Below are 20,069 nucleotides of genomic sequence, written 5' to 3'. Positions count from 1 at the left end.
TTTTTACATTAGCTGTGTTGCATCTTATTGTAAAATCTTAAAGTCTTAAAAATGTGTTTGTTTTTCCATACATCTCTTTTCTTTACCGCTTATCCTCATTTGGAAGAGCTGGATTCTACTGTAGCTGACTTTGAGGAAGGCAAACTAGTACTACGCCGCGAAATGGTTGATAATCAAACAACACGGCCCTTATAGACCCATTTGTGTAAATTATATAGTAATATTAAAAACTAAAGTATATTAATTAGTTATGAAGAATTGCAGGTGAATTTATTGCTTTCATTTCATATTGTACATTTGTCCTGGGGGAAAAAAGTGCATATTCTGCAAACCCACACCATTTATTGCACAATTACTGTGTAATCTAACACTGGCTGTTACTTGAAGTAAACAATTCAGTCTATATTTATTTAATGCAAGCGTGTCATTCAATTACACATGCTTTGTGTACATGTGAGTCAGCAGTCATTATTATGTAACACGACAACACTGCCATTAACACTTCCGAGACGAGAGTGAGATATTCGAAACGTGTGTTTACACTGATTCGACACCGAATTAAGGTGTCCGGTTCGTATTTGCCCCCAAATGTTGTCCCACCGGGGAGTACTTGGCGACCCCCCACGACTAGTGGCTACCTCATTGCTCTTGCGACCACGACCGCGACCCCACCCCACCCCCTTCCCTTCCCGTCATGACGTCACCTGCATCAGCACCCACGGAGCAGTCGCAGCCATTTTACTCCGCCAAATAAACTTCAATCTCATTGCCGGGGAGAGCAAAAACATCACAGTGGACTAGCCTGTTGCCACCAACGGAGATATCACCATGAACGCCAAGTCGGACGCTTTGGACTTTTCGATGTTGTCTAGTTGGTAAGTTCTGCTCGCCATGGCGGCGTCTTGTTTTTAGCATGTTAGCTCGTTGGAACGCGCTAAGTAGCACAAAATGTAAAGCGAGCGAGATACGCTCATTGAGACAGCGACATAACTCTCGAGCGGCTACACATTAAAGCTTAGGTGCACCGTGAGCATCTGGTAGTTGTATTCATTTTTATTATTCGAAACAATGGCGGAGTGTTTAGTGTTAGATACTGTGGGGAACTCACTCACCTGTCAGATTGAAAGTGTCTGCTACGCCCCACAGCCATCGGCCTTCTTCTCTACTAAAACATCGTACTCAAAGCAATGTCATTCACAACTTCACCTGAATATCGTATAATTGTTGCCCCCAGTGTAATTAGCTGTTTAATTTTGGCTTTTTTTCTTTTGGTAGGTTTCTAAAGAAATTCCAAAACGTGTTCATCTCATTGCTACAATTAACCGAAAAGGTTGCAAAAAGTCGATAGGATACACATTAGGGACCTTCTGCCATCTTGCAGCCTTTCACTATATGTTGTTTGCATAGATAGATGAACAAAGATACATGATTTCACCTTAATGTCAATTTGGATAATTTCCTACTGCACACCTGATCTCAGCACACTAGCTGGAAATCACAGCTTTAGCTAGACTAAACATTGCTTTAGTCGTTAGCCAGATTTATTTATGCTATGTATAACCTCAAAACACATCATTAGATACACCTACAGTACCACATTTACTATTAAAGTCTGTCTTTAGAAATAGTGTTTCGACATTTTTCGCACTGCACAGTATATTCATTCTGATTGTGGTTCATATTAATGTAGTCTTTGAAATGTTTGCTCCTGTCAATCGAAGGTGAGCATTATTCCAGTCTACATAAAGGCAGATGTTTTGTTAACTGGTCTTGCACCAATGACTGGCTGAATTTGAGCATTTTTTTGTCTACCTTCCAGCCAAAGTCAGTCATGGCCCAAATGTCGGATGTCTCTGAATGTTTAACCCGGCCGATTGTCCTGCCCTTGCTCTGCTCTTAAACTGGCTGTTGTCTGACAATCGCAAACGCTTGTGTGGTCAACACAGAGTTTGCGCTGTTGCCAGACACAAACTGAGAAGAAACTGGTTGTGTTGAGTGGTCGTATGTGTCTCACAAGTCAAAAACCACAATGTAGTTGCCAGAAAGTTTTTTTTTTTTAACAAATGTGCAACCCAAAAGCGACTGCTGTGTGACTGAAGCTGTGCAAATGAGAGACAGAAGCAGGCCTGTCTCGCCACATGATGTTTATCACCCTCTAATTGATCTGAAGAAGTGAGGTGATGCCTCAGCAAATCCAGACTCTGAGTCATGCATGCTGGCAGGATGTGGTAGCCACATGTTGAAAAGTGTGTATGAACTTAAACATCATGCGTATATGGGTGGATGGCAAAGTCATCATCCCTGCCTTTGTTTTTATTTCAGCTTCCTAGTGCAGTATGAATTTACAGAAAGTCTACTCAGATGTTTTGTATGTTGATACCTGGCTTTCCATCATTCCCCAGTATTGCGGTGGAAACTTTTATTTAGAGGTACAAGTTTAGAGTCTAAACTTGATGACAATTTGGATAAAAGAATAAGTAAATGAGAATGGCAGTATTAAGTAATTGAATAAAGTAGCCCGTTAAAAACACCTCCAATCTGCCTTTCTTCTTGATGCTGTCATAGCTGAACTTTAGCGAGGTTACGCTGAGCTATCTCGACGGTCTGTGTGATGTCGTTTCTCAACAGATTTGTGGAATCGGGTCATGTTGTTCTGTCCTTTGTCCATTCCTTAGCTACCATTTTCAATGCGCAAAGGCAGCCAGGAAGGAAGCGGCAGTCCACGTGCGAGTGAGTCTGTGAGAAAAGAGCAGGCCTCTGTTTAATGAGTCCAACTTCCAAGTGATGACATCACCGCTCATCTTATCTTTGGATAAAAGCAAATGTTTTTCTTGGACTGGATCTAGTCTATTTAGGGCCCCCAAACTGCAAACTCCCAACGGAATCTGGCACAGGTGGCATTATCATTCTTGTGTGCAATGTGTGTGTGAACTTTGTAGTACTTATAAATATACTGTAAATGAATCTGCCCTTGTTTACAATAGGGTCTGTCATAGTGAAGATGGTTTATTTCTAAAACACGTTCAACACAAGCATTAGTAGGCACACATACGTTTTTATTTATTTGTGCTGCTTCCCACTTCCATTTCAGATGACACTACTCAATGTTTTGGTGTGGGATAAAATTGATTTAGTTAATCTTCTGTCACTTTGTGTGTGCGCGCACGTATGCTAGCACTTGGGTTGTACTGTATCAGTAGACGTTGACATGGCCATTGCTATTTGTAAAACAAACCCTTTCGACCTTTTCGTGTCCCTGCACCAAGACTGTGGGACACTGAACTTTCTATTCCCCAAAGAATGGCAAAACAACACGTGTATTTGGTCTGTTCAAAATAGACTGAAGAATTTGAAGTATTTTATTGGTTGATGTCCAAAACATTGCTACGTACAAGATGGTGTTGTTTTCATTCAGGATGGAAAATTCACAAGTATTGTGTTCAAGAAAAAAATCCAGTCATATCAGTTTAACGCAGCAATGGGCAAGAATTTGACCTTAATAATTTTTTTTCACAACTCTTTTGGTGAAACATTGACTTACAAGTAGTTGAATGGGACTTTTGTCATGCCCGGGGGGGGACTCTGTATCGTTTTTACTGGCACTAAGCAACTTTGAGGAGGATGGGAGCAACCCTGGCACACAAAAAAATACAAATGTCCTGAATTTCTTTACGGCGTACTCACTTCCTCCTTTCGCTATAACGACGGAAGTCGATTCGAACGTACACGCTATTATTGGTGCTATCGCAGAAGCCCCAAAACAAACAAAAAATGTGTTGTTTAAACAAAATTACATTCATGACCTCATCGCTATTCATCTTTCACACAGCCACTGGAAATAGAAATGTAATTCAGTCCAACTTGCAGGCCGAGAGCTCAGGATTTCACGACACTACGCGCTGGCGCGCATGGGAAATGTGGTTGACTTTTGTCAAAACACTACCACTTTTGTCCACATGGCGCCGCCATAATCAACAAAAACTGACAAATAACACGGTGTTGCTTTAATAAGCGTTTGTTTCCTGCCCAATTTCTCTCTAGACTCTCTAAAGCCATGTTTCCATTGAGGATGCGTATGAAAATTGTTTAATCATTTTGAAGTCAGTCGATTGCATGGAATTAATTAGTCATGAATTGCATCTAAAGAACAACATGAGTTACGGGAAGATGAGCTCCAGCCAGGCTTTGGCATAACTCCTCTGGGCAATGTTATTTTCCAGTTCAGTTACGTTGGACCGTGTCACTCGAAAAAGAATACTGCACATACATTGAACACGGCCTGTGCAGTTACAATGTTTACTCTTCACTGGCACGTGTCATCCATGACAGCTATGTGCCCCTTCCTCTCGTTTGCATTCTTTCACTTACTTGTTTTTGTTTTTATTTTTCCTCTTCCAGCCAGTTTTCCATTTCTAACACCAAAACCGTACCTTTTTCCATTGAAATGTCATGCTGAAAAGCACTTGAGTCCTGTGGTTGTACAGATGATCGATTTTATATTCTGTGAGTCTGCCCACTCAGACTGCAGTGTGGCTTTCTAGTATTTAGTACCATAGAGCAATTGCCTTTCCCTTTTTTCATTCCCTGCGTACTTGAACTTCAGCTTGCTTCATTCCGGCATCTTGAAGTGGTACTCATCCTCAACCCTTTGCCTTGCATGTTTTTATTTCATTCATTTTCTTTACAGATATGTTCAGTTGAATCCTTAAGCAATGACATTTTGAAGAAATCCTCCAATTGATGTCTGGTGTTTGTCGTAATAACTCATTTTTGTCCCCTATCAGGTGTGATTCCACGGCCTGACATACCGACGAGGAAAAGAAGCCAAGGACTTTTCCAATCTCCTCTCTTTTCTGTCCTCTTCTACATAAGGTAGGTACTTAACGTTCATAACATCAATGATATGGTTATTAAAGATGATTTTATTCATATTCCTTTGTTGCCTACTCACCTACGGGAGAGCTTTACTCGTAAATCTCGTGATCCAGATGAAACATGATCTTCCGCTAAGGTTGATAACATGATACTTTGACTTCAAAAAAGTCTGTGAAACTGACACCACAAGCAAATAAACATGACTCTTACAAATACTTGTATGACTTGTTGGCTGTAAATAGAAGGACAACAACCTTTTGCTGGTCCCCTTGAGGGGAAATACAATGTTATATTGAGCATGCTCCACTCTTGGTTTGAGCTGTAAGCACACATGCACAAGATGTCAGTGAGGGGGCTGCATACAAAACAAGCAAACGAAACCATTGGGGGATTGATGGAAAACAAGCAATGCATGGGAACTGAGCTGGCAGCTCCCCAGTATCTAGTTTCAATATTCATATTTTGGTCTGGAGCAGGACATGAACCAGCCAACTGCCAGTTACCGAGCCAAGTCATCACACACTGAGCTACTGCTGCCAAAATCTGCAAAATGTTAGAACCGCTCACTGTTGGATTTGAAGTACAGTAGGCAAGCAGAAGCGCAGTTAAGATGCTGTCACTCAAAATCTGCTAAATCCTATTTCCAGAATTAGGGATAAAATAGCACAGTGAATGGATGCTATCTACAGTGCTAATATCCTGTAGCTAGTTTGCTCCAAAATATGAGAATACTCGGTGAGAGACCCAACTTTTGTGTTTTGGAAATACGTTCGCGCAACACGGTGGATAGCAAGTCAGATTCTCTGTCAAACATTTTTGGATCGCAATCCATTTGAACGACGCTCAAGTCTCGTATGGCTCATCAATTGTATCGGCTAGCATACTATCTTAAATAACACGCTAGCACAACTTGACGTGGCATCACTATCACTGAATTAAGCGTCACAAAAACACCAAGAAGAAGCAACCGTGTTAGATTTAAAACTTAAATTACCTTCAGTTTCATAGATGGTGTTTCCATTTAGTCAAAAAGAGAGTATGTGATACAGCATTTTTTTTAGATTTGGCTTGTTGTGTTTTGGAAGTATTACTTAGCAGCAACCTTCATTTTCAGAGCGGACACATCTGTTGTAACCGTATATTTGAGATTCTCTCCCGTATTTTTGTGGTACTTCTGGACCTACAGGAAGAAATGACAGCATGCATGTCAACATTGCCAACAGTAACATCAGGATGGTTAGTATGAAGTCTTGGAGGTCCTGGAATAGAACAGAATTGGCAATGGCACTACTGGAGAGATAAATGGCATTCATGTTTTAACCAAGCAGGCTGTCATCTACTTATTAGGTCCCCATTGGGAAGCTTAAATGGTTTGTTTTGCTCCCCTAAATGTTTCTGTTCCCTCTGTTCGAAACCACCACTACTACGTCATATTCCAGATTGTGAAGCCTGTCTGTAGTTAGACGTTCATTCATCCTCATGTGAAATGGTTATTCAGTATAATGACCTTCCAAACTCTCTTGCATGAATAATCTGGGCTTGGATTGAGCTCTTCCAGATGGCTGAAATGAAATGCCGCGCTTAGCATTTTGCCACTTGGGTGAAGTAGTCATACCAACGGGATGATGATAATGATTCTGAAGTGCTCTTGCTCCTCGCTTAGCAGGATATTTTATTGTTTCGTCTTATCCTTGGTTTCTAACAGGTAGCAATCACACTCAAGCTAAAGGACGGTGACCTATAGTATATACTTGCCGCTTCCCTGGGACACATCGGACATCGCCAATTTCTCTCCTGAAGCAGGATGGAGCCCCAGGTTTCCCAGGGGCTCCTCGGGGCAGAAGGGATGTGCCTGCTGGTGCCCAGTCCCCAGAGTGAAGCAGTGACGCACGAGATGGAGGAGTTATCACTGCAGCCCACCCAGAACCTGCCACCGTTGAATGAACGCAAAAACGGTGAACTTACTAACCTACTTCTCCATGCGTGGACAGAATCATTAAGTGGGCCAATATGTTGAAAGAGTGCAGGCAAAAGTTGGAGTCATAGTCAGTAATTTACTTGTCACATGAATTGAAACTTGCTGAGTGGTTTTTTTTTTCCCCCTACTCCGTCCAAAGATATTATCCACTGTTCTTAAAATAAATACATGCGAGTGTTGTTTTAGTCAAATTTATTGCCTGCTTCATGGATTGGTAACGATCGCAAAATTACATTACTTGCTTGTCGCCACAAGCACTCCCAAGGTAGATTGTCATCCTCCTCGAAAGAGAGAGGGATGGAGTGCTCCTCCGTCTGCAAAGTAGTAAACACCCACTCGGAGTTTGTCGTGGCGAAGATTGTGGCGGTCTAATAGTCACAATTTTAATCAATTTATGTTCCATGCTTTAGGGAAAATGTTGATTGTTTTTCTAGAAACTTTCTAGACATTTAAGGTGCTATTTACAGTCAGTCAACTAAATTAGAAAATCCCTTCAAGTGGAAGTCACCCCCCAAATTTTCTTGACAATGACATGTTCTAATGAGTCCTACTAATTTAAACACGTCATTCTGATTGGTACTGTTTTTGTCGAATATGAGTTAAGTAGTCAAATCCACCCGTTTTTGTCCATCTCCGGAGGCGGTCATTTTGTCACTTGACAACCAATCATGGCTCAGTTTAAGAAACCGGGTGAGCCGTGATTGGTCGTTACCTGATCAACTGTGATGTCATTTTCAGTCGACCGCAAGTGACAAAATGGCCGCCCCATTAGATGGCTCAAAACTCGTAGATTACATTTTATTCCACAAATGCAATATTTGTCAGAATGCCTTGTTTCAACTAGTGGAGGCATTTATATCTTTACATATTATTATAAAAAACAGTATTCTAATACATGACCTCTCTATAGTGATGGTGTTTGTCTACATAAACAGTTCACCCAGCCCAGTTGCGTCACTGCTCTTCATGTGTTTGACGAGGTGAACGGCATTTGACTGGAAGTGTCTGTGATTCACCCAAACCAAAAGTGACGATTATTTGAGTTGCCAGGCAGACATTACAACAGCAAAAAAAAACACACACACAAGTTAGCATCACAGTCAAGGTGATGCAAGTGTTAGCAAACTGGGTAGATACGCAAACGGCCTCCTTATAACTGTGGCACACCCTGTGAAGCTGCTCTGTTGTATTCTGCTAAAAATACACGCCCCATCTATTTTTGACAGAGGACTCATTTGACTGCACAAAGCCAAGCGGATCAAGCTGGGCCGGAAGTCTTCCATTTATTTTTTAAGATTAGCCACACAAATTAGTCGCATGTAATCATTTATGCCACGAGCGTATATGCGAGCGAGTATATGAATAATTCTTCTTTCGAAAAGCAGAACTTCCCTTTGAGCCTTTTACTTCATTCACCAAAAATACATCTACACTGTTGGAATGAACTAGATTGGCTATTGTGAGTCTCTTAATAATACCCAGAAAATCAGTTGCATAATTTTTATTCAAATGCTTCAAATTCTTCTGCGGGTCATAATCTTGTATTTTGTCCGACCAGTGCTGCAGTTGAGGCTTCAGCAAAGGCGAACCCGGGAGCAGTTGGTGGATCAGGGCATCATGCCACGTGAGTCACGTCACTTGTCAGTTGGGCATGACTCGATGGCTCGTTTTCATGTGGAGGTTTACCTGATTAATACTGACAATTTTGATGACGTTACACCAAATTGTGTTGTGTTTCAGCGCTGAAGAGCCCTGCTGCGTTCCATGGGCAGATTCGCAGCTTGGAGAGAGCCAGGGTATGAAAATAATTTGACACCCCCAGCTACCCCCATAAAAAACAAGTGTATAAAGTATTTTAAAATCATCACACTTTTGTCTCTTGTTGTCTCCTCAGACTGAGAATTTCCTTAAGCATAAAATCCGCAGTCGTCCAGAGAGAGCGGAACTGGTCAGGATGCACATTTTGCAAGGCAAGTATAGTTTGCATTTTATATCCATGTTTGGTAGTTGTAGTCCCCGCCTCCCCTTTCCATGCTAAAATGACTCCCCTCATCCCACCGACTAGACACTTGATGGACGGATGTCCCCCTTCCAACCAAATCTACTTCAATACTTTTACGTATGTCTACATAATGTCTGATGTCTTTCCTCAGAGACTGGAGCCGAGCCGTCGCTACAGGCTACCCAAATGAAGCTGAAAAGGGCCCGGCTGGCTGACAACCTGAATGAGAAAATAGCCCAGAGACCCGGTCCGATGGAGCTGGTTGAGAAGAACATCCTGCCTGTAGATTCTAACCTTAAAGAGGCCATAATAGGTAATAGAGGAAATGGTGGCCAATTGTGCGTGGGGCGGGGGGGGTTTAATATTTACCGTATAATCCAACAGTTAACTTGTTGCAGTGACACTTGTTGTGTCTTCATGGTTTCTCTGTAATAGGACAGGTGAACTATCCCAAGGTCATGGATGAGGACAGCAGTGACGCCTTGTCCCCGGAGCAGCCTGCCAGCCAAGAGTCTCAGAGCTCCATGCCCTCACCTGGTGACAGCAAATGCCGGGAAACTCCCTCGCCAGCCCTACCTCCTCCAGGCCCCTTGTTGAAGGTCAGATAGAGAAAGACCAGTGTTGCTTTCTGTCCACAAGAAGTCCCAATGTTGAAAACGAGTCTGTACTTTTATCTCATTCACCAGTTCCCCCCAGCTGCTATACAATCCACTACAGACTCCATGAGGGTGGTCGCTACTAATGAGCAGCCTACAAGCCGCCCGGCCATTTCTCATGCTCAACCAGTCACTACGAGCGCTCCTTCCAAGCCAGGCCCAACATTGGTGAAAGTAAGCGTCATCAGATTTCATCACGGCTTGTCTTTTGGTCTGCACCTTTGACGTTTTGGTATCTTCTGCCTACAGCAAAGCCAGTACAAACTGCCTTCTGAGAAGATCCGCAATAAGAAAGGCAAAGACGCCAAGCCGAGAGTGAAAAAGCTGAAGTACCACCAATATGTTCCACCAGACCAGAAGCAGGAACCCAGTGAGGCCCCAATGGACTCCTCCTATGCCCGACTTTTGCAGCAACAGCAGCTGTTCCTCCAACTGCAGATACTCAGCCAGCAACAGCAACACTACAACTATCAAACGATATTACCAGCCCCGCTCAAGTATGTTTTTTAAATAAACAAAACGAAAAAATGGCGACACAGCGGCTTTAGCATTTGTGTCTAAAAACGGAACAAATGTTTTCAAAAGTTATTATTTATTTTTTACTGCTCCTTTTTTTTCTCTTTTATCCTATTTCAGTGTTTCGAATTGTAATGTTAGCTCTGATAACAATAACTGTTATTTTTCCCCTCTGTGTAGGCCTGTGGCAGATGGCCAAAGTAGCAATGCCAGTGGTCTGCCGGCCTCCATTGTGGTTTCTTTACCCACTGCACCTCCACTTCCCTCAATGCCTTTGGCCCGGCAGAACAACTCATTATCGAACCGCAAGCCCGGAGTCTTGCCTGCCAACCTGGAGGAGATGAAGGTACTTGGATACATTTTGAACAGCATAAAGAATCTACACAAATGCGGCACCTCGAAAGCATGCCAAGAATATTTGAAATCCTGTCATTTAATGAAAGGTTATTGCCTTAAATCTAAGCAAGGAAGCTGTGGAGACATGGCTGTCACCGTCCAATCTTTTTCGATTCAATTATCGATTATTCCACGGAATAGTTGAGTAATCGGGTGGATTTGCATTTGTTTTGGGAAATTGTACAGTTGTATAGTTCTGATTGCTTTTCTGGGTCTCTAGCTCAGAAAGATGAGAAATAACCAATAAATCAATTCGGAACATCCAATGTATTCTGATACTGTGCATTGATAAATAGCTCTAGCTAATCATGATTTCTCTTTTAGGTAGCCGAACTAAAACTGGAGCTAAAGCTGCGTGGGCTCCCTGTATCAGGAACTAAAACCGATCTGATCGAAAGGCTGAAGCCCTTCCAGGATCTGCCCAGCTCCTCGGCCCCCACCACGATTCCCACACCTGTTACTACCACTCTCACCGCCATCCCCATGGAGACGACCACTACCAGCCCCGTCGTTGTCCACGCACCCATGCAGGGAGCTTCTGAAAACATTAGCGCCACACCTCCAGTCTCCCCCGTTCCGAATGGTCCATTCGCCCTCCACCAGGACGCCAGCATGTCAGAAGTTCAACACGAAATGCAGTTAGTGTGCTCTGGCTCAAGAGGACCTGGCTCCTCACCTCTTTCTAACTTGCCCGTTCCGGAGAAGGACAGGAGGCTCCACGAGAAGCAGCGGCAGATTGAAGAACTGATGAGGAAGCTTGAGCAGGAGCAAAAGTTGGTAGAGGAGCTCAAGATGCAGCTGGAGGTAGAGAAGAGGAGTCAGAGCAGCTGTACCAGCGACGCTCCCGCAATAGCCTCCAAACTCACCGCTCTTTCGTGTTCAATGAGCCCAACTGTCCTCAACGCCAACACCGTCAAGCCGGAGAAAACGCTCTCGACAAACTGCTCTCCAACTTCTCTTCCCAACTCAATGCTGGGCTCGCACGCTCTCACAAACCCGCTGCAAAGTTTGGTGAAGTTGGAGGACGTGACTGTTTCATCTGGGAAGCCAATCCAGCTGCAACCCCAAACGCAGCTCATCACCCAGACCCAAGTAAGCACTAGCCCCCAGCTCCTCTGCCATTCCCAGAGAAGTCCCAAACTCAAGACCCAGCCTCAGTCCCAACCTACCACCCCCAACCTGCAGCAGTTCTTCATCAGCCATCCCGGCGGGGTGTCGCAGGTGCTCGGTCAACCGCAGACCTTGTTAACCGCATCCGGGCAACCTCGGACTTTGCTGACTGCAAGTGGCCAGACTGGAACTCAGATCCTGCTCCCCGTGTCGCTGCCCAACAACGCCACCGCCATCCAGCTGCCGAGCTCCACTGTAAGCCTGCAGGTAAGAAGAGAGCACAATGGCGCAAAGCATGTTGCCAGTTCAGTCCAACTCGCCTTGGAATGATTTCGCCCGGTTTGTGCTGATAGTGTTACATCATACGCATATAAAGCAGTGTAACCTGCTCACCAAACAAAGAGGAACCACCCTTTGATAAACTTTTTGGATCAACTTTTTCCTCTCTCTATCTCAGCCTGTCCTTCAGGCTACTGTCTCAAATCCAGGCCTCATCCAGACCTCCATTCCTCAGCTGCAGAGCACCAAGATAGACACGCCCCCTAACCAGCAGTTGGCCAACCACAACTCTTTGCTGCAGGTCAGCCACGGCACACAACGTGATGCAAGACAAGCATTGCGGAGACTTTTTTTTTTTCCCCCCCCATTGAGTGTGAGTTGTAATTCCATGTGAAATTCTGTTCTTGACAATACTTACAGACTTTGACGTTGTGCAATAACACAACTGACATGGAGAAGCATACTAGGCCTGAGATAAATCCTCAGTGTTTCCTGGGAAGCTCCCCAGACAGAAGGGCCTCTCCCCGGGCCTCGCCCATCCACATCTCGAATGGACCACTCAGTAAGGTAAGTATCTTGACTTTTGTTTGCTCTCTTGTTTATTAAAGTGGGAAATCAATGCAAACATATTTTTTTCAAGAATATGTTCTATGCAAGCCCACTAGTTGAAACAAGGCATTCTGATAAATACTGCGTTTGTGGAATAAGAGTTAATCCACTCGTTTTTAGCCATCTCTGGAGGCGGCCATTTTGTCACTTCTGTCGACTGAAAATGACATCACAACTACCCAGGGCTCAGGTAACGACCAATCACAGCTCACCTGTTTTCTGAAGCTGAGCCATGATTTTGGCCCTTACCTGAGCCCTGAGCAGTTGTGATGTCATTTTCAGTCGACAGAAATAACAAAATGGCCGCCCCCTGAGGTGGCTAAAAACGGGTGGAGTTTGCTGCTTAACTCATTTTCCACAAACGCAATATTCATCAGAATAACGTGTTTCAACTAGTGGGCCTGCTAGGAACATATTCTTGTAAAAAATATGCTTCGGTTGATTTCCGCTTTAAGGACTTCCATACCTTTATGGCATTTTAGTAAATGATTTCATACATTTTTTTTACAGCAACTCTGCAAAGCAAAAACATAAACATGCCATAGTAACTTATGCTCAAAATCCTTGTTTAACTTGGCTCCTCCTCAAAATCCAAAAGATCTTACAGCTTTTGAGATGTATTGCTTCTACATATTTCCTTGACAATAAGATGGTTACACTGGAAAGTTGGAAAGAAATTAGCCTTTCAACACTGCTTCCAGCGATCGACCCAAAATTCAATCATTGGATAATGCTGATAATGCCGTTTGTTTTTCTTTGTCAAGTCTTCGTCTCCACAGCCGACCTTCATCCTCCAGCCCGCGTCTCTTCTTTCTCAGCCTCCCAAGACTCGGCGAGAGCCTCCTCGCTATGAGGATGCTGTCAAACAGAGCCGCAACCTGCATGTTAACAACGTGTCACAGGTTAGATTCCCCTCCACGCGCACACACACAAGTCACACCATGCTTGAGAGATTAAACCGTTATCAAGTCGCTCCCACCCCCTCCAAAATAAACATACTGTATCTGTCTTTGCAGGTTGCCACGGCAACCAGTCAGCAGATGGATGACTTGTTTGACATTCTCATCCAGAGTGGAGGTAAGGAGGCACTTAAAGCGTATTCACACCAGAAAAGTACTTTCGTCCGCTTGTTTGGTTAGTGCTTTTTTTTTTTTTTTTTTTTTTTTATAAAAATAAAAAAACGTAACCCCCAAAAATTGTTTTTTGGGTGACTGGAATGGAGCACATTCATTCGGTTTGCCAAGGTACCTCAATCGGCCTCAAAGGCGTCTCCTTCATGTTGTTTTCTGCTTTTTTATCCCTGTGCCCCATTTGACCACCCTTCAGAAATCACTCCATTCATCCAGCATGACCCTCCGGTCTCTCTCAACAAGACTCACCCGGTCACAGCCAATATCACGACCCTTCCGGTCAACACCGTCCTCTCCAGGCACCCTCCCCAGATCCAGTTGGCTCCTCCTCCGACCCTAAGTCCAACCGTCGACCCCAGCTTGCCCAACCTCTCCTTGCTGGCCACCGATAACCAGCTGGAGGCCTTCCTGGAGAGGACGCTGGCCGACACGCCGGCGGCATCCGACCCTCGCACCCGAGGTCTGATGGAGGAGCTGCAGGCGCAGCTGATGGATCATCAGCCCTACTCGCCCATGGACACGTCCGACCTGTCCTTCTGTGACTCCTCCTCCCCCCCTTCCTCCCTCAATATGGGCCTGTCCGACCCGGCGCTGGACAATATGGAATGGCTGGACCTCACCATGCCACCAGGTCCCGGCGGGGCACTCACGCCGCTCGGGATCCCGACGGACTTCCTGGACACGCATGACCTGCAACTGCACTGGGACTGAGGAACGAAGACGAGAAAAGCTCGGGACTGAGGAATGAAGATGGGAAAAGCCATCGTTGAGTAGCTAAACCCCGACTGGAAGATGGAAGAGGGACGAATAGGAAGAGAGCATGAAAGAAAAAATGTAATATTTCCACCACACCATTGTACCAATCAGTGCACTGATTCACGTGGAACAACAAGCAGGAGATTGCACAGCTTTAAATGATGATGTCACTTGTAAGGCGGTTGGAGGGACAAATAAGGGATTACGATACGACTGTTTGGAGCAGTGAAGAGGAGGCGGAACCAAAGGAATTCTGGTAGCAAGGACTTTTTTTGTATATACAAATTCTCCACAATCTCCAGGCCTAACTCATCCAGCGGTAGTGATGGCTGTCGTATAAAAATGAGGTCATTCTAACACAATGACAGTGTGACCTTCGCAGGAAAAAAACAACAACAAAAAAAAAATCATCAGGTGATACTGACCACTCCCCGACTCCATCACTTATGGTTCAAGCTGTGGGAAGGATAAGCCTGATCCATCGCCTCCTGCATGTTTGCCGACTAATCAAATGTGACTTGTTACACTGTCATGACGCTGATGAACCGATAGGAGTGGCGGCAGGACTCTGTGGAGAGCCGATGGAGCATTTGTTTGTTTTCCTTGATATCCACCCTTAGATAGAGACAAGTCAGCACACTACAACTCCTGTTGTCTTTTCTTCAATAAATGCTCACACGGCTTTCCATAGGATGCGCCTCTGACCACGCGGGAGCTATGCACTAAAGAGGCGCGATGTTGGTCGCCTCAAAACAACGCTAATGTGAACTCCACATATCGCCGATTGCTCCGAAACGATCGACATCGATCGTGATCGGTGCCGCTTGGGATCACGAGCCCGATCGTCTTTTGGAGATTTGTCATCGGGTCTCATAGTTTTGAATGTATTCTGCAAAGACGACAAAAAATAAATAGGATTTGCGCTCGTAATGCCGGCAGCTTTTGTGACGGACAAATAGGCAAAGGGAACAAATAACGACACGCTTTTAGTCCATGTGGCTTAAGACACAGCAATGACGTACTTGGAGAAGTTGACATCCATATCGAACTGTCCTGCAGTATCACTACACCGTGTGTGTATTTGTGCGAATGTGTGCGTGGTGTCAGATGTCACGTCTTTCATGTGACCAAGCATCATTACAGGAGTATGAATAGTACCGTGGAACCTCTAAAGTTGAACTCGGTCCATTTCATGCTTTTGGTTGAACTCTTGTTTCAATTTCGAAACAATTTTCCCATTGGAAATGAGGAAATGATTGCAGATGAATTAGTTTGTCCCTGAGTTAAGTTGACCATAGCGCGTATATATATATTTTTTAGCTTTTCTCCTCCCACACACTTTTAAACACTTTCAAACGTGAAAACTAATTTAAAAAAAATATTCCTTAGCACTTCTTACCTCTCGCTCACGCACTTCTGCAAATACAGTAAGAGACTAAGAGCGCTTGCTTCAATCCGTTGTAGCTAAACACCAAAATACACTACCAAACCATATGAATTTAGCTAACAGAAGTCTGCTAGCTTAATGCTAATTTAGGGTATGAAATGCCATAAACGGGTTAATGGTTTAGCATGGATGTTTAGTAATTGCAAACCTTTCAAACAACTGCTCCTTTAACACATGGAGCAGCAACATACAAACTACACTAAAGCGCACAACTCCAAATTCTTACTTGGCTCTACCATAAAGATCAAAAAGTAGATTGCTTAAAAATCTGTGATTATAGTGGCAGTGTAAACTGACCCACAAAGAGCTTCGCTGCACTTAGTGCAGTATTTTCTGCCGCTTAAAATGAACCCTTTTTTTTTTTTTTAAATTGTGAATGCTGTTTTATGAGGAGAGTCTCTTCACATTAGGACTGAAGCCAGTCAACTTTGCTGTGGTCTTCTTTTGTCGTCACTGTATTATTAATGTTACAATTAACATTGATAATAATTGTCCTGTTTCTTGTTGTATGGCCATTTTGTCATCACCAGTTACCCTTCTGTGGTGTCATCCCATAAAAAGCCAAAGAAAAAGCAACATTTTTTGTGGGGAACAAAAACAGATCCAGCTTGTCTGATTTGAACTAGAGGTTCCACTGTACTCACCTGGCTGGTCAGAAAGCCAAATGGTTGTGAATTTGTGCTGCTGTGGCTGCGCGAGCGAGTTGCATGTGCTTTGAGCATCGTCCTCTGGTCGTGAGTGCATGTGCGTCGCCTTACCGTCTCCGTGTGCATGGATGTCTTCAAGTCTTGTTGCGTGAACAAAATGTGCTACCGCGATCAAATGGTTGATGAGTCAGTCACAAAAGGCTTCTAAAGACTGTTTTCTTTGGCTGTCTGTGGTCCAAACATGTCCAGACACCCTGAGAGGTGTCAGCAAAGAGGGCTCTTCTGCTTTTTAAACCTTGTCTGCGTCCTATCTAAATATTGAGCATCTCTCGACCACGTCTTCATTTCAGTACTGTAATGTAAATAAATTATACAGTGTGAATCTGCTTCTTTCACTCACCTAGTACCACTAGTTCCGTTCTTACGTCCATCACCGCTAGAGGGCGTTGCCACGCGTTGTTTTCAATTTAAAGAAGGCTGTGTATTATCGATTTAATCCCTGTATATTTTTGTGAACTGCATATTTCCATCTATATGTCAAATGACACATCGGTAAAGAGTGATGATCACCATTTTTGTTTTCTGACAGTATCTGAATCACAATCAATCAATGCATTTCTCAATTTGAAATAATGTGCTATTTAAGATTAAAGTGATGGTAATAAGGAAAAGCAAATTCAATGTTATTAACTGAAATAATCGACAGATTAGTCGATTATTCAAATAATAGTCTTGGTCAATTCAAAGCATTTGTTTTTCTGTTAACGTTGTCTTGATACGTAAGGTAATCGTGCCACTTGAGTCTAAATTCTGAGTTTCTCATTTGAACCAAGCAGTGTAAATCCATCTTATTGCCTAAAGGCGTAATCAGAACCAAGCGCTTCTTGTCAGTACTGTAGCTGCACGGTGACACAGTGTATGTGCACAAAAGCCAACGATACCTGAGCCAAACTCAACTTTCAGTTTGTCACATGCCTGTGCACCAACAAATGAAATTAGAGTACATTTTTGTTGGAGATCTACTTGTATTAGCTCTGTATTGTCAAGCCAACTTTTCTTTTGTTTTCACATTGCTGAGTGTTACATTTTATGAGATTATTTTTATTTTTAGATTTTATGTCTATACTTTAAAGGGTGTCAAATATGAATGCTTTGTGGCCCAAAAAGTCATTGGAATATATCACTTTTTTCCTTTTTTAAATTTATCACTTGGTTGACAAAAACATATATCCTGTTGATCCGATTTTTTTCCTTGTTAAAGCTAGGTTTGTTTACTTTTTTGTAGTTTGTCATATCAGACCTCTTGACTGCAGTCGTGCAGGTGATCAGACTGCCTGACTCACTGGCCAGTTGAGGACAGCTCATACTGTAGTGATGACAGCTGTTCCTTTTCTTGATGTACTGTACTGTACTTTAATGCAGACTCAGGCATTAACACACTCAATCACTTCATATCAAAAATATGTGGAATTGCCCTCATACAGATTGCACGTTTTATCACATGGTAAAGTTCAGAAATGTTCAAGCTATAGTCAAACTATTCCAGGGCGGTAAATTAAGCACAAGTGAGCTTGTAGCTCTTCTGCAGCCGATCCCCTCATTGAAGTTTCCGGTCCCCACTTCTCCCATTGCCTCTAGTTGTTCGTATGCCATATGTTTTGCACATTATGTACATATTTATATAGATGTAATGCATATTTTTATACGTGTGACATCAACGGGCTCTCTATTTTGTAAATACTAAAAAAAAAAAAAAAAGTTGTATGCCTTTTATGTGACAATAAAAATTGGTGTACTATGAACGGTTCATTATCATCCATTGACTAACCGGTTTCTGATTTCACAACGTACCAGAAGCTCCTAACAAAAACACAAAGTACACATAACTTTTCATAGAAAATCCTTCTATAATCCAGTGAGTACAAGGACAACGCTGAAAAGACAAAAAAAATTATAATCAGTCATAGAATTATGAGACATATTACTAGAATAACATCCTAATAGGAGTGACTTCCGCTATACCTAATATATATGCGTGTGTGTGTGTAAATATATATATATATGAGTTTATATATATATGTGAGTTTATATATATGTATATGTGTATATATATATATATATGTATATGTGTAAATATATATATATATGTATATGTGTATGTATATCGTAGGTAACTGTCTCAGATCAAATTGCAATGACCTCTGGGATTCCACAGGGGTCAATTCTGTAAGCCCTTATATTGTTCAATGAGTACATGCTTCCATTAGCTCACTAATAGGCAGATACAAAATGTCCTTTGCTGCAACTATGCAGATACACTCGGATTCTCTCTGTCACTGCATTGAACAGATAAGTGTGTGGATGAAAAAACACATTTCTCCAGCTAAACTCAGACAAAACAAAAATCTTTGTCTGTCATGGCTCAGGGGGACAGTGACTTCATTCAAAACCAAGAAAGTATCTTCTGGGAAGTTTTGAAAACTGATGTTGTCCTTCAAAGGCAAGAACAAAGCGCATGCTTTCCTATAATTTGCTAACAACTTCCGAAAGACAGCAATGACCTAGTCGGATCCTGGTCTCTGTGACTTCATTGCAACGTCCTCTCCTGTTTCCAATCTTTTCCAAAGAAACACTCTTTTCTTCACAACTTCCTTTGACCTCCTTGGCCCCTCCCAGAGGTGGTGAGCCCATGCGAAGGGGGACCCACGTCGCATGTTCGGGCTGGGCCACATGGGTGCAGGGCCGCCACCAAGCGCTCGCCAACGAGCCCCACCTCCATGCCTAGCTCCAAAGGGGGGAAATCGAGGTCCGAATATTTCATTCATCATGGGAGGTCTATGAGCCGTACTTTGCCTGGTCCCTCACCAAAGACCTTTTTGCCATGGGTGACCCTGACCCGAGACAACTTAGCTCCTAGGATCATTGGGACGCGACAAAGCCCTCTACCACGATTAGGTGACGACTCGGGGAGAGGGGTCAAATGTCAAAACAGTATGTCAGGGTTAACACTATAGTTACAAGATCACACCTCATGAAGCCTTATCTTGTGACCTCATTGGGACACCTTTGTCTTTTGACGCCGTGCGACGCTTTGGTGGTGACATCCTTAAAGCTTTGTGTTGCCTTGTTCCTGTGGTGCTTGCGGGTTGTCGGGTCACTGTCATCATGGTGATATCACGAACAAAGAAACTGCAGGATTCTTCTAGTTTGAAATTGCACTTATTTTTCACTCCCCAGATGAAAAAGCCAACGTGTGTGTGTTTTGTGACCACTAGATGTCATCATGGCACACTAAAAAGCAGGAGAAGAGGCCTTCAGTGTCCTCCTCACCTTACATGGATGACATCACCAATCCTGCAGGGGAAGAACATCAATCCATCCATCATCCATTTGCTTGTGCATGTATGTATTAACCTCAACCTCAACTTAGTTCCCAGTCACTGATGGAATCATGGTTCACTCGTTTGACTATCATGCTTTTGCCCGATTTTGGGTTCCAACGGTGTCATTGTGGATGTGAATGGCTATAGTGATTGACTGGTTCCAGCTCCCTAAACAGTAAAAGCGGTCCAGAAAATGGATGGTTTGATATAAGCAATTCATTTCCTCCATGTAGTTGGCTTTTGCAGTACGACCAAGTTTCTCAGTTAGGTGTGAGTTATGTGCTC

General features: G+C 43.3%; 1 protein-coding gene across 1 annotated transcript; it reads left to right on the top strand.

Annotated features, from left to right (window-relative positions):
* The first annotated feature begins 709 nt into the window (after positions 1-709).
* mrtfba (myocardin related transcription factor Ba) lies at positions 710-18,185 on the top strand. Its single transcript, XM_086015739.1, has 17 exons — positions 710-875; positions 4,785-4,876; positions 6,585-6,830; positions 8,412-8,477; positions 8,594-8,649; positions 8,748-8,823; positions 9,007-9,168; positions 9,291-9,454; positions 9,542-9,685; positions 9,761-10,008; positions 10,208-10,373; positions 10,748-11,800; positions 11,991-12,113; positions 12,233-12,379; positions 13,186-13,323; positions 13,438-13,498; positions 13,748-18,185. Exons 3-17 carry the CDS (start codon positions 6,680-6,682, stop codon positions 14,260-14,262), a joined length of 3,270 nt encoding a protein of 1,089 aa, XP_085871865.1. The 5' UTR covers positions 710-875; positions 4,785-4,876; positions 6,585-6,679; the 3' UTR covers positions 14,263-18,185.
* The last annotated feature ends 1,884 nt before the right edge of the window (positions 18,186-20,069 follow it).

This window comes from Filicampus tigris, chromosome 19 (assembly GCF_054856515.1).
Source record: "Filicampus tigris isolate MCC_2025a chromosome 19, RoL_Ftig_1.0, whole genome shotgun sequence".
In the NCBI taxonomy this organism is placed as follows: domain Eukaryota; kingdom Metazoa; phylum Chordata; class Actinopteri; order Syngnathiformes; family Syngnathidae; genus Filicampus; species Filicampus tigris.
This window is presented reverse-complemented; position numbering and strand designations above follow the sequence as displayed.

Bases quoted from the DNA above. Each gene is read 5' to 3' on its own strand.
- mrtfba (XM_086015739.1), top strand. From the start codon at position 6,680: ATGGAGCCCCAGGTTTCCCAGGGGCTCCTCGGGGCAGAAGGGATGTGC. The intron at 6,831-8,411 runs GTGAACTTACTA...TTGTCCGACCAG, and splicing joins GTTGAATGAACGCAAAAACG to TGCTGCAGTTGAGGCTTCAG. The intron at 9,686-9,760 runs GTAAGCGTCATC...TTCTGCCTACAG, and splicing joins CAGGCCCAACATTGGTGAAA to CAAAGCCAGTACAAACTGCC.